This window comes from Sus scrofa, chromosome 14, assembly GCF_054392235.1.
Source record: "Sus scrofa isolate SSC_HxYL_T2T_F1_AM1 chromosome 14, Sscrofa_HxYL_maternal_Yorkshire_Landrace_v2.0, whole genome shotgun sequence".
In the NCBI taxonomy this organism is placed as follows: domain Eukaryota; kingdom Metazoa; phylum Chordata; class Mammalia; order Artiodactyla; family Suidae; genus Sus; species Sus scrofa.
In genome coordinates this window covers 158,983,454-158,998,224 of record NC_139396.1, presented here as the reverse complement: position 1 = coordinate 158,998,224, position 14,771 = coordinate 158,983,454, and the positions used below count along the sequence as shown (strand labels likewise).

Genomic DNA, 14,771 nt, shown 5'->3' with positions numbered 1-14,771 from the left:
GAAAAACACAAGGGGAAGCATTTAAGGCTAGACGGCAAAATGAGCCAATGGGATCCAAGACAGTACCGAGCTCCAAGCTCAATCAACAGCCATTAAGTGCCACCAGGATGTTGGATGAGGCCCATGACACAACATGGGCCAAAAACCGCATCCAAAAGCATGATGCTTTAAAATGCTGTGTTTCACTTCACACCCACTACAATGGTGAAGAGGTCAAAAGACAGCCAGTAACGAGTGTTGGCTAGTATGCGAAGAAACTGGACCCCTCACACCATGCTGGTGGGAATGCAAGATGGTGTGGCCCCTTTGGGAAACTGTTTGGCAGTTCCTCCAGTTGTTAAACAGAGTTAACATGTGACCTGGCATTTCCATCCTAAGCAGGTACCCAAGTTCCCATTGTGGCTCAATGGTTAATGAATCCAACTAGGAACCATGAGGTCGTGGGGTCGATCCCTGGCCTCGCTCAGTGGGTTAAGGATCCTGTGTTGCCGTGAGCTGTGGTGTAGGTCGCAGATGAAGCTCGGATCTGGCATTGCTGTGGCTCTGGTGTAGGCGGGTGGCTGCAGCTCCGATGAGACCCCTAGCCTGGGAACCTCCATGTGCCACAGATGCGGCCCTAGAAAAGACAAAACAAAACAAAAAAAACTAAGTATGTACCCAAAAGAAATGAAAATAGATATCCACCCAAAACCTTGTACATGAATTACAGCAGCGCTCTAATTCGTGACACTTGAAAAGTGGAAAATCCCAAGTGTCCATCACCTGAAGAATGGAGGAAAAGAGTGTAGTCTATACGCAGACGATTCATCCACAACCAGGACAGGGGACACTGACTCATCAACCGAGGCTCCCTGCGTGAAAGACGCCGATCACAGAAGGCTGCACGTTGTGTGATGCCACGTACATGAAGTGCCCTGAAGAGGCAAGTCTACACCTGGAGAAAGTCCAGGAGCGGATGCCCAGGCTGGGGAGGCAGCGGGGGAATGACTGCCAATGGGCGAGAGTCACTGTCCCTAGAGCGACGCCAGGGTTCTAACGGGAAAGGACTGTCATGATGCAGACACGTCCTCCACGACTGTGGGAAAACCAGGTGTCTGCAGGGCAAGAGCTGGCTGTAAAGTTAAGAGGTAACATGTGGAGGTGTTCAGGGGTGTATGTTGTGTGTGTGTGTGTGCACTGCACACATAAGGCGACTAAAAGGATCCAGGCCCTCGTGGAGCTTGAGTTATTCTCCTCTGTGATTCTCTTCGGTGGCATCAAAACATGAATCAATTTTCTAAACCGGGAAAAACACACCCATGGTTTGCAATGTCCTTTTTAACAAATCAGTGGAGCAGCTGTTCCTGAGGACGCCCGTGTGCAGAAGGAGCCAAAAGGCCCAAGAGTAGGGGGACTGGTCCTGGGGAGGGGCTTCCTTGGACCTCCAAGCACCAAGCCCAAGCCCCAGTCGTGAACACAGACGCCACCGCTCTGAGGGAGGTCCTGGTCCCTGCGCCCCACGGACAGGCCCAGAGGAGGGCCACAGCACCCCCCGCAGCTGCCCATGTCCTCTGGCTCTCCAGATCTGAGCTCCTCCAACAGGGGCCTTCCCTGGAAGCATCTGGAGGGATCGTTAAAGCCAGATGGCTGTACAGCACAGGGAATGGTGTGTGACTGGGTCACTTTGCTGTACAACCGAGATAGAACATTGTAAATCAACTATATTTGAATTTAAAATATATATATATACATAAATAAATTTTAAAAGCCAAAACAAAAACCAACAAAAAAACAAAACGGCTGGGCCCCTCCCCCCATCTCTAACTGGAGATCTGGGCCAGAAGCCAAGATGCAGCAAGGCCCCCGGGGCCGCTGCCACTGCCCTTTCGTGGACCACGGTCTGGCAGCCTTGCAGGGACCCCGGAGGGCAGCCACAGGCCCGTCCCTTCCTCCGGTCCTCAGGTAGGGCCCCCGAAGCTCTGACCAGCATCATCCATGCCTGGGAGCAGAAAATAAAGGCGTCCGTGCAGGACACTAAATGCTCAGGTGCCTCAGACACATGATGACTCGGGGGGAGAGCAGCTCCCCACGAGCCCCTCGCCTCTCACGTCCAGGGCATGAGGGTCCGATGGGACATAAAGTACAGGAAGGGTGACCAGTTTTCATTCAGGTTCACCACCCGAGGGACAGATGGCCCTTTGCTAGGCTTTAGGCGGCTCTTCTGCCTGCTCAGGTGGTGGCATCACCTACGGACAGTTTATCGAGTCCAGTGTTAAATCACAAGCCAAACAAGGAACAGACTCTGAGCCTGGACACCTGGGGTCCCAGAGGCCAGGCACCCACTTGCTCACGGGGCTGTTAGACACACTTGTGTGGAAACAGCTACAACTGGGCTTGGACAGAGAGGGTGGCAAAGTCAGAAGGGAGCAGTCCACACCCGGCCTGACCGCTCAGGCTGAAAGCCGAGGTCCAGCTGTCCAGAGTTTGGCTTTGTTGGTCTTCTGTCTTACTCCCAAGTGAGGGGACAACACGTGGGCACTTGGCCTGAGGCCCACGGCCCGAGGGCAAGACACACATGGGAAAGCTCCCATGTCCAAAACTCAAACCGCACAGCCCCGCATGTTGAATGTTAAACTCCCAAGGATACAGGATGTCAGGTTTGTATTATATAAACGTGAGGCTATAAATAACCCATGCCCCCACTTCATAGCCTCAGCTGCAGCACGTGGAAGTTCCCAGGGCCAGGGGTCAAGTCAGAGTGGCAGCTGCAGGCCTGCGTCACAGCCACAGCAACACCGGCTCCGAGCCACATCTTCGACCGAGGCCGAAGCTTTGTGGCAACATCGGATCCTTACCCCACTGAGCGAGGCCAGGGGTGGACCCCGCATCTCAGGGATACCATGTGGTTCTCAAGCAGCTGGGCCACAACAGGAACTCCCTAAACAACCTTCTAAAGAAAACACTGGACTGTGGGCAGACGATGCCTTTTCCCCATAAGACATAAGTAGCAAAGCGTCCCGGACACCACCTCTAGAATCCATGGTCCAGGGCACTGACCGATGCGGACACGAGATGGACCCCGAGCCTCTCATTAACTGAGAGGCTGAAAAGGGGGCCAAGCCTGGTGCGGGGGACGCCTTGGCCTTGGCGGCTTCCTTACCTGAGCTCTTTGGGATCAAACACCAATTTCACATCGTTGACGATAGTTGGCAAGTATTTCAGTGCTGCCCCCTGCAAACCAAGAACAAAGAAGCAAGCTGAGCCCAATGCGGCCAAAGGTTAATATGAAGGTGTAATTACTAGGAAGAACGGCACACTGGGGACAGGCTGGGGATTTGAGATGGAAATGCTCGAAAATTAGGTTGTGATGATGGCTGTGCAACTAGAAATACAATAAAATTCACGAATTATTGTTCACAATTAAACAATGAAAACTGCAAAGGAAAAGAGAACCACCCGCACCAAGAAGACAAAGGCCACACTTCCTACGTGAGACGCTGACCTTTAAACACAGTGAGAAAAGAGGGGAAAAAGGAGATTTGTCCCCCGGTGATCCTGACACGAAACAACAACAGTAATATTAACAGAAGCCAAGACGCCTCGCTTGCTCACCCACTGCCTGGCGGGTGCTGAGCTCTTATGAGATTTTCCCCTTAACCCCAAGGATGTTGGAGCGAATAAAGGCGGGCGCCTCAGGAATCTTCCTCCATCCAATTCGCTGCAGCTCTATCGCATCCAACGAGAAGAGTGACTGCCTTTGTTCCAATCTCAAAATGATCTCCTGTACATCTCTTACCTTGAAATCACTTTCCTCTGTGGTAACGTTATCTCCTATATTCACATTCTGTATCTTCTAGAAATCCTACACTTTCAAAAACTAGAGTGATGGTAAGAACGATAGACCCTCGTACATGCTCTATTATGTAACACTGTGCTTGGACCCGTGTATATGTTATCTTTCATTCCAACAGCCCTCCTACAGGGAGTGAGCTGTGTTGGAAGGCGAGGAAACTGACAATGGAGATGTTAATTACTTTGCCCCGGCTCACAGCTAATACAGAACCCAGCGAGAATTAAAATTCAGTTTGGTGGGAAGCCAGAGCCTTAACCCCCTCATTGTACCTGGCTGGGAAAAGGTCTTGGCGTTCAAGGGTTCTGACCCTGGCCGAGGTCCCCGTCTGCCTCTAAGTAACCCCTTTCCCAGGCTGGGTCCCCCCCATCCCTGAATGAAATGGAAGAAAATAACACTCATGTGAAATACCTCTAGGGGCTGCAATAAAGCTCAAAATCGAATTGAAAAGAGAACTGGATAACATCATGAACACTGGAAAATAACCCACCTATTACAGAAAGACTTTTTAGCGCTGTTTTCCAAGAGCAAGTAGGCAGAAACCCACCTTAAACGGGATACCTTGAATATATGTGGTCGCTTGAGTTGCAGCAAAGAGACAAAGGCTCGCCTCCCCCAGCACCCAATGAAATTCCTTCCACACCTCACACCCTACATAAAAATTCATTCTAAACGGATCATAGATCTTACACTCTTTTTCTTTGTCTTTTTAAGGCTGCGGCCATGGCATACGGAGGTTCCCAGACCAGGGGCTGAATCAGAGCTGCAGCTGCCAGTCTACACCGCAGTCACAGCAACGCCAGATCCAAGCCACGTCTGCGACCTACACCACAGCTCACGGCAATGCCAGACCCTTAACCCACTGAGCAGGGCTGGGGATGGAACCCGTGTCCTCATGGCTACTAGTCAGGTTCATTACCCCTGAGCCACAACAGGAACTCTCAGATCTTACATTCCTAAAACTATAAAACTTCTAGAAGATACTTCTGACTTTGGGCCAAGGAAAGACTTCTTTGATATGACCCCAAAAGCATAATCCGTAAAAGGAAAAACCTGATCAATTTCACTTCATCAAAATAAAGAACTTGGGCTCTTCAAAAGGATTTCTGCTGAGATAACAAAAGAGGAGCCTCGGACCAGGAGAAAATAATTGCAAATCACATATCCGACAAAGATCTGTACCCGCCCTGTACAAAGAATTCCTAAAGCTCGATGATAAAAAAGCAATCTTCCCCCAAAACGGGCCAAAGGTTTGAAACTACACTTTTTCCTAAGACAGATGAACGGTAAGTAAGCATTTGAAAGACACTCAGTGTCAATGGTCACCAGAAAAACGCAAATTAAAACCACAGTGAGATACCACTAACATCTGTTAGGATTGCTAAAAGGAAAAAAACAAACAAAAAACCTGAAAAACCGGATCCTACCAAGGGCTATTTGCAGATGCTACTGGTCAGAATGCAAAATGAGATCCGCAACTCTGGAAAAATACTCCGAAGTGCAAACCAAGGTTCACACAAATCCATGTTTCAGAATATTTACCATTATTTTTAATTGTCAAAAACTGGAACCTCGGGAGTTCCCAGGTGGCCTCAGGCTAAGGAGCTGGCATTGTCCCTGCTGTGGCTCAGGCTCCATCCCTGGCCTGGGAACTTCCCCACTGTCAAGGGAGGGGCCTCAAAAAATAGAACCTAATTGTTCCTCGAGAGGTGAATCCATACAGTGAAACACAGCTCAGCAAGAACAGTAAAAACAAAACAAAACTGGAGTTCCCGTCATGGTGCAGAGGAAACGAATCCGACCAGGAACCATAAGGTTGTGGGTTCAATCCCTGACCTGGCTCAGTGGACTAAGGATACGACATTGCTGTGAGCTGTGTTGCAGGTCACGGGCGCAGCTTGGATCTGTCATTGCTGTGGCTGTGGTGGAGGCCGGCAGCTATAGCTCTGATTGGACCCCTAGCCTGGGAAACTCCATAGGCCATGAGTGTGGCCCTAAAAAGACCAAAAAAAAAAAAAAAAAAGCAATAAACAAACAAAAAAAAAAACAAGGCCTTACTACACACAACCTGGAAAGATTTTTTTTTTTTTGTCTTTTGTCTTTTTTGTTGTTGTTGTTGTTGCTATTTCTTGGCCGCTCCCGCGGCATATGGAGATTCCCAGGCTAGGGGTCCAATCGGAGCTGTAGCCACCGGCCTACGCCAGAGCCACAGTAACGCGGGATCCGAGCCGCGTCTGCAACCTACACCACAGCTCACGGCAACGGCGGATCGTTAACCCACTGAGCAAGGGCAGGGACCGAACCTGCAACCTCATGGTTCCTAGTCGGATTCGTTAACCACTGCGCCACGACGGGAACTCCTGGAAAGATCTTAAATGCATTCTGAGATGTAAAACAAGACAAACTCAAAGCTACACATGGATGATTCCATTTTTAAAATATTCCAGAAAAGGCAAAACTAGAGAGACGGTGAACATCTCAGCGGGTTCCAGGAGGTGGAGGCTGGGGGAGGGTTTGCCCGGAGTCGGTGATGGAGGAATGTAGGGTTGGTTGATGGAACTCTTCTGTGTGGCTGTACACTAACTACACCCGAATTTTTCTGTGGGTGTGTCTTTCTAGGGCCGCTCCTGCGGCATATGGAGGTTCCCAGCTAGGGATCTAATCGGAGCTGCCTCCACCACAGCCACAGCAACGCAGGAGCCGAGCCACATATGCAACCTACACCACAGCTCATGGCAACGCAGGATCCTTAACCCACTGAGCAAGGCCAGGGATGGAACCTGTGACCTAATGGATGCTAGTCAGATTCATTTCCAATCAGCCATGACGGGAACTCCTCCACCTTAATTTTCTAAATGAATAAAAATATAGCACCTGGAGGATAGGCATGGAAAAACGCCTGAGAGGCTGACAGGCGCCAGTCTCATCTCTGGTGCCTGAGAGTCTCGGTGGTCAGATTCAAGTCACTTCAAGCAAGTTCAGCTTTCCTAAGGTGTCACCTGTGAATACTCTGTACCTGCCGGACACTTTCCCAGTGCTACACTCTGGCGACAGTCAATCCTCAGGACGGCACGCGGAAGGGGTCTCTCACCAGCCCCTTTGACAGGCGAGAAGGTAGAGGCACAAGTGAAATCATTTGCTGATCTGAGGCCAGTCCGTCCACCTCCAAGTGAAACCAGCACACTCGGCCTCCCCCCTAAACCTCGATGCTCCACGTTCAAGGTGAGGAAGGAGAGGTGAGCAGTTTGCCTGTCACGCCCCCTGCAGCCAGAATCGCTGCTCTGTTCCCGGGCGGTAACCCTCACCCTCAATACGGGTCACATCAGAGGAGTCCAGACACCTGCTCTGACAACTTTTGAAAAGAACCTTAACTAGAAACAATTTCATTCCAGTTTCCAAAGTTCTGCTTCAGGGACCTCAGAGCTGCTTTGAAAAACTAAAAAATATTTATTGTGACATTTGATGATAAGCATTTGCACAGCTGACTGCTCGGGCGCCAAAGTGTCCTGTCTGGTTTGTGATGGTCCTGAGGGCGAGGATGCAGCGGGATTGCACGTTTTATCCTGTACCCGACAAGGTGGCATTTGCCTGGAGCAGCGTGGAAAATGCCACCTCGCAAGGACACAGAGCAGCAAACAAGACAGGCCTGGGTGGCCCACCCTCTGCTCGCTGCCCGGACCCCACCCACCGGGCCCTGCGTTAAGCGGGCAGCCTGCACGCCAGAGCAGGGCCAGGGTGCCCCCACCCAATGCCAAGGTAACGCCCACAGAGGGTTCTCCCGCTGCGACACCCAAAGGCCGGCGGACTCGGGACTCGGCTTCCCTGACCCACATCCTGGGGTGTCATGCCTTGCACCTCCTCGGGGTTAGACCCGAGAGGAAGCACAAACCCACATCGGTTCTGGATAACCTGCCAAGGACAGAGACACGATGAAGCGAAGGCGGGGGCGCCTCCCACACCCCATCTCCAGCTCTGTTCTCGGCGGTCCTGGGCTCCTCTCTGTCCCCCACCTCCCACAGTGACCATCTCAGCCTTTCTCGGCTCTCTGCCAGCCCGGGACCTCACCCCCGCCCCACTCAGCTCACCTCCTACTTCAGGGCAAACCAAGCATCAGGAGAACAGGCCTGGCAGCACTGCCCACACTCAAGCCAGAACAAGGCTCTGCCCATTGCCTCCACGGGGCTCCTACCTGCTGGGTTCAGCCCCTTCCCCACTGTCTGCTCAAGCACTTCCTGCAGTTTCTTTTTCTTTTTTGCTTTTTAGGGCCGCACCTGTGGCATATGGAGCTTCCCAGGCTAGGCGTCGAATCAGAGTTACAGCTGCCAGCCGACACCACAGCCACAGCAATGCGGGATCCGAGCTGCATCTGCGACCTACACCACAGCTCATGGCAGCTGGATCCTTAACCCACTGAGCGAGGCCAGGGATCGAACCCGCGTCCCCATGGATACCAGTTGGGTTTGTTACCACTGAGCCAGGAAGGAAACGCCTCTTGCATTTTCCATACCAGCCTCTGCAGGTGCCCCATTGTCACCACAGCTGCCGCCTCCCCTCCACACCTGAGCCCATGCCCAGCTCTCACCTACAACCACCTCTGAGCCCCAAGCTGTCCACCCCGCTCCCCTGTACAGACAGTTCCCAAGCTGTGGGCTCAGCCCGGTGGGTGTCCACTGCACAGCACCCACCCCTGGCCTCCGCGGCCTGCCCTGGCCTCTACCATGGCTCCATTCGTGCCAAGGGCACACTGACTCCAGGCCTTCTCTCAGGGGACCCCCCGTGGCATCCAGGAGCCGCCTCACTCCCATAGCAGTTAGCTTCCTCTATCCCAAACCCCTCCCTTCAAGGCAGGGGTCCTCTGGGTCCTTCTAGATGGCTCTCCCCCCGTCCCAGCCCTCAGGAAGCCCCGCTGCAGGTAGCTTCGGACGGCAAGTGCCTGTGTCCCAGGTCCTGGCCCCTGGGCTTTCTCTCACACCCCACTGGGCTCCTGGATGTCCCAGAGATGCTGCAACCACCCCCAGCCTCCCAGGAGCCCCCCAGGCCTCAGCCTCAGGCTGGATGCTCTGTCTTACCCACAACTCGCTTCTTCTCTTGTAATTAAATGTGTTTCTTATTGGGGTGTAGCTGACACGCAATGTGGAATCACTTTCTGCTGTCCAGCCAGCAAAGGGACCCAACCCCACATGTATATACACATTCTCTTTCTCATTATCTTCCCTCACATTCTGTCCCAGGGGATTGGGTAGAGTGCCCTGGGCTGTACAGCAGGACCTCCTTGCCCATCCACTCCAAATGTCACAGTTTGCATTTACTAGCCCCAAACTCCCCACCCCACTCAGGCAACCACTCGTCTGTAATCTACGTCCCTGAGTCTCTTTCTGGTTTGTAGACAGGTTCCTTTGTGCCATATTTTAGATCCTGCCCCACAACACGCTTCTGACCAATCACAGAGGCTGGTGGCTCCAACTATTAGCGGGCCCCCCCCTGCCACCGCTTCGAGCCCCTCCTCCATCGCTACAGGCTCCCCACGGGGCCCAGGCCGCTTCTGTCTCCCACCGGCAGGGCCCTCCTCTGGGGACCCCGGCCTGACACCGAGCATCCTCAGAGGCCCCGGCTCCCCCGTTGTCGTCCCTGTTGGTGGCCTCCACTCGCTGGTGCATGACTCTCTCACCCACGGGAGCCTCTTCCAGTTTCCCACGTGCTCCCAGCCCCCTCTGCCAGCTCCTGGGCTCTGCCCACCCTGGCTCACTGCCCACCACCCCCACTCCCGTCTGAGCCCCCAAACACTCAAGCCATCGTCTTCCTCAGGACACAGGGACTCCAGGTTAAGCACCGAGAAGTCGTACTGCAGCAGGCTGCCTGTCTCTAACCAAAGACCAGGGCCCTGCGGCGGTGGCCCGGCCTGTTCCTTCTCAACGGTGGCCCTCAGGCCCGGCCGAGGACCTGGACACAGCAGGACCTCTGTGGCTCCCTGACAGAATCACCTCTTAATCGTCAAGAGACTCTCCACCTCTCTGCTTTCCACCCGCAGAAATCGGCCTCATTAGCTGAGAGACACAACAGCCTCCCCGCCAGGCTGACGAGCAGCCAGAGAGGCAGGGGGAGGCCGGGTCCCCCTGCTGCAGCCTGATGCTCCCGAGAACAAACATGCCTTCGCCCCCTCTCCTCAGGGGACAGCCAGCGCTGCCGGCCTCGGACACTGGTTATTTAATGACAGACTCAAGTGTTTTGGTCTGTTTCTGCCCACGGGAAAAAGCTCCCGATCCTTCCGAGGAGGCAGGCTGCTTCTCTGAATTCCGCTCTCTTCCAAGGGCAAGGGGCTGCTGCTTCAAGAGCTTAGCAAGATGCTGGAGTTTCCCACTGCGGCTCAGCGGGTTAAGAATCCAACTCGTATCCATGAGGATGCAGGTTCAATCCCTGGCCCTGCTCAGCAGGTTAAGGATCTGGCGTTGCTGTGGCTGTGGTGTAGGCCGGCTGTAGCTCCGATTGGAGCGCTAGCCTGGGAACTTGCATGTGTCATGGGTGTGGCCCTAAAAAAAAATAAAATAAAAAGAGCTTCCCAAGATGAAGAGCACTGGGTCAGACCTTACCGGCATGAGAGGCCTCCAGAAACCAAAGTCCCAGATGCAGACAAGGGCCCTCAGGTGGACATGACACCCCAGAGTGGGAGCCCCACACTGGACCAGCCCCTGGACTCCAGCCAGGCTCTTGCCTCCGCCACCTGCTGTGTGAACCCAGGAAGTGGGCTTTTCCTCTGGGTGCCTCTCATTGTGTAATGATGGAGTCAAGAGAGTGAGTGGAGCGACTGGTGGGAGAACGTACCTGTGCCCTGTAGTGGGCAGTACACACTCAATGCATCACTAGAGCTCAACAGAAGGCCCGGGCTGCCACTGGCTGATGGTCGTGGAGGCAGGAGAGTGCGTGGATGTGTGCAGATATGAACATGAAAACCCTTTTTTTTTTTTTTTTTGGCTGGACCCCTGGCACTCAGAAGTTCCCAGGCCAGGGATTGAACTCATGCCACAGCAGTGACCCAAGCCACAGCAGTCACACACCAGATCCTTAACCTCTAGGCCACCAGGGAACTCCCTAAAAACCTACTTTAACATGCAAAACCCTCCATTCAGTGAAAACTTGCATTTACAAAGTCCTATGTAGAGTGATAAATACTGAAGAGATGCATTTGTCAAATCACAGAGAGAGGATAACAGGAACGGAGGGCCTTGGAGAGGTCTCCCTTTTCTATTGTTGTTTTCCTTTGACGTTTTTTGGAAATCAATTCTTTATTTAAGCAAAATCTTGCTCAGAATGTGCAAGGCTCTTTGGTCCATTAGGTGAGAGGCCAAACCACCTGCAGGTCAGCAGCCACCAGGAGCCTCCCGGGCCTCGGCCAGGTTCCCCGCAGGCAGAGGATGCGGAGTCCTGGGGGACGTGCCCAAGAGACAAAGCTGAGCTTGGAGCGGGGCCTCGTCCTCCATCCCTCCCAGGCTGTGAGCCGTGGGCCACCTAACCCCCGAGAAGACTCCCCGTGACGGGCCCAGCCAGGAACAGAGAGGAGTACCCGGAGGAATTTAGATGAAGTCAGTGTTTTTAGCTTTGTTTCTGTGCCCCCTGTCTTTTCAGTATAGTTGAGGTTATCAAATCCGTGTTTGCCTTCCTTCAGATTTGACTTTAAATTGACCTGAATTCATGTCATGGCAGCTTATGTCCCAGCCGGCGTTTCTCCTTGAACTTGGTAAGGCTTTCATCTGTCCAGCTGAGAATGGACAGAGTCAATACGAGATGCACAGGTACGAGGACCCACTGACAAGCTGAGGACCTCACACACTCAGACACACAACGACGTTAGGTAAAACTAAAATCTCCACCAAAACCAGTAGGGCTCCCCACCACCGAGCAGGGACTGAAAGACAGCAAAGCCACCGAGCCACACAAGGGACTAAGTTAGTGGCCAGCTATTTCTACTTATATTAAACGGTAGCCGAGTTGGCGAGTATCCCGCTTAATATGGGGCTCATCCCTTAATATCCAGGCAATCAAGAACTCATGGCATCCACAGAGTTACCACATGATCCAGAAACCCCACTCTTTCTTGAAATCCAGAGAAAACAATAACTCAACAAGATACCTGCACCCCAATGTTCACTGCAGCACTATTCACAACAGCCAAGACAAGAAAGCAACCTAAATGTCCATCGACAGATGAATGGATAAAGAAGATGGGGTTTCTATACACAGTGGACTATATACTGAGCCATTAAAAAAAAAAATGAAATGATGCCATTTGCAGCAACATGGATGGACCAGAGATGAACATACTACGTAAAGTCAGGGAGAGACAAGCATCATATCGTGTCTCTTCTATGCGGAATCTACAAAGAATGATCCAAAAGAACGTCTTCACGAAACAGAAACAGACTCACAGACATAGAAAACAAACCTACGGTGACCCAAGGGGACGAGGGGGAGAAAAGTGAGGAGCATGGGATTCACAGGTACATACTACTGAATACAAAAGACGTAAACAGCAAGGACCCATGCCTAGAAAAAGGAACGGTACTCAGCATCTTGTAATCACCTATAAGGGGAAGAACCGGAAAAAGAAGAGATATGTAATATATATATTATATATATATATAAAACTGAGCGGCTCTGCTGTGTACCTGAAACTAACACAACATTGTAAGTCAACTATACATCAACTTAAAAAACCACATGATATCCAGCGACCATGAGGCAATGGCAGGAAAGTGAGGTCGGAACTGAATCCCATGGGCAAAAAAAAAAAAAAAAAAAAAAATTCTAAAGAGAAAAAAATGAACCACATAAAAGAATTATGAAACAGCAAAAAAAAAAAAACAGTAAAAGTTTAACTGCTGAAATAATTCAGGTTAAAGAAATTAAATGAATTTTGTACTCTTCTCTAAGCAAATTTAATTGTCATGCGTCTCATGAGAATGCCAACTTAATCCGAACTGTAAAACAACACCAAAAAATGCGCTTTCCATCCGGTGTCGGTTTAATGCTGTAAAGTGTCTCTCTGGCTAAAAATATTACTACTGATGATGATTAATAGACACTATTTTAGGGTAAAGTTCAGGTTACATTATTCAGTATAATTATTTTAATTAAATCCATTAGCATATCTTTATATAAGATTACAAGAGCTATCGATGATACAAAATAAGTCGTTCTTGAATAATGTATGAAGCAATTATTAATTTACATATTTCTCCAGAAAACGCATATTAAAATGATGCCGTTTGGAGGTTTTTAGCTAAAATATATATAAGGTCCACAAATTCTCCTTTCAGACTTAAATGCTCCATCTTTTTGGAAGACGTGGGGCACAGAAAAAGAGACTCAGAAGAACCAGAGCACCTGGATCCAGGACGCTGTACCAAGACCAGTTCAGCCGACAGGTGTCGCTGCACCGGAACGCGTGTCTTTCCTGGGGAATGAATGAAACAGAGCAGATGGCTGGATATGACGGTTTCCTGCAGCCAAAGAATGGAAAAGCAGGGCCCTTTGGAGAGACTCAAGGATGTGACGCTCTGAGCCACCCTGCTGGACATGTAGGAATCCAGAACCAAAAGAAAGGGGATGACAGCGACTGCTTCTGTTCGTTACACCTTGTTAAAAAAAAGTCTACCTACAATTTCTGCCTTTTAAATCTAAAAACACCTCTTCTCTTTGTATCCCAGCTTCCTTTAAGCAGAATTGGGTCTTTCAAACAGCACTCCCTATATCTTCATCGCCAACGCTATTATTCCTTCAATCCCAAGGGACGATTTAGCAGTTGGAGGAAACCATTCCCCTGTGTAGGTTTTTTTTTTTTTTTTGGTCTTTTTGCCTTTTCTAGGGCCGCTCCAGAGGCATATGGAGGTTCCCAGGCCAGGGGTCAAATTGGCGCTGTAGCCACCAGCCTACGCCACAGCCACAGCAAAGTGGGATCCCAGCCTCGTCTGCGACCTACACCACAGCTCATGGCAACACCAGATCCTTAACCCACTGAGCAAGGCCAGAGATCGAACCCGCAACCTCGCCAGATTCGTTAACCACTGGGCCACGACGGGAACTCCTCCTCTGTGTAGTTTTATGTTTAGCTATCCTAAGTCCAAACCAAAAAGTTAATGAGAAAAGTACAAACGTACGAAGTTTTACATTCTTTAGTGACTCCAGTGCAAGGACCTATCCTTAAAAGTCAATATGTTACAGCCAACAATCATGAAATGAAAAGACGGGGAATATATCACTAACCATTAGGGCTAATTAACCTCAACAAGAGGTCACCTCACACCCCCCAAGACGGCTGCTATCAAAACCAACAACCGAAAGTAACAGGTGTGGACAAGACGCTGTAGCCCCTGTGCACTCCTGATGGGAACGCTAACGGTAGAGCCACTGAGGAAGACAGTATGGAGGTTCCTCAGGAAATGAAACAGAGCTACCAGACGATCCGCAATTCCACTTCTGGGTGTTTATTCAAAAGCACTGGAACGAAGATCTTTTTTTTTTTTTTTTGTCCTTTTTAGGGCTGCACCTGCGGCATACGGAGATTCCCAGGTTAGGGGTCTAATCAGAGCTGTAGCCACTGGCCTATGGCACAGCCACAGCCACACCAGATCCCAGCCGCATCTGCTACCTACAGCACAGCTCATGGCAATGCCGGATCCTTAACCCACTGAGCAAGGCCAGGGATCAAACCCGCAACCTCATGGTTCCTAGTCTGATTTGTTTCCGCTGCGCCACGATGGGAACTCCAGAATTAGGATCTTGAAGATGCAAGGGCACACCTCTCCTGACGGCAGCTCTACTGGAAGCAAAGCAAATGCCCATCAATGGACGAATTATTCATATAGATAATGTGATCCAGACACACAATGGAATGTGATTCGGCCTCGAAAAAGAAGGCAATTCTGACATCTGCTACTTCAGAGATAAA

General features: G+C 50.9%; 1 protein-coding gene across 14 annotated transcripts in view; it reads right to left on the bottom strand.

The window, feature by feature from the left end:
- Positions 1-14,771, bottom strand: part of DOCK1 (dedicator of cytokinesis 1) — a 539,709-nt gene that overhangs the window by 345,228 nt on the left and 179,710 nt on the right. For all 14 annotated transcript variants that reach the window (XR_014827178.1, XR_014827177.1, XR_014827179.1 and 11 more), the window contains exon 24: positions 3,140-3,210. Coding sequence is in view for 6 of the 14 variants with exons in the window: in XM_084995915.1 (XP_084852041.1) it covers positions 3,140-3,210 (71 nt within the window). In the remaining 8 variants the exon portion in view is untranslated. The remainder of the gene's footprint in view (positions 1-3,139; positions 3,211-14,771) is intronic.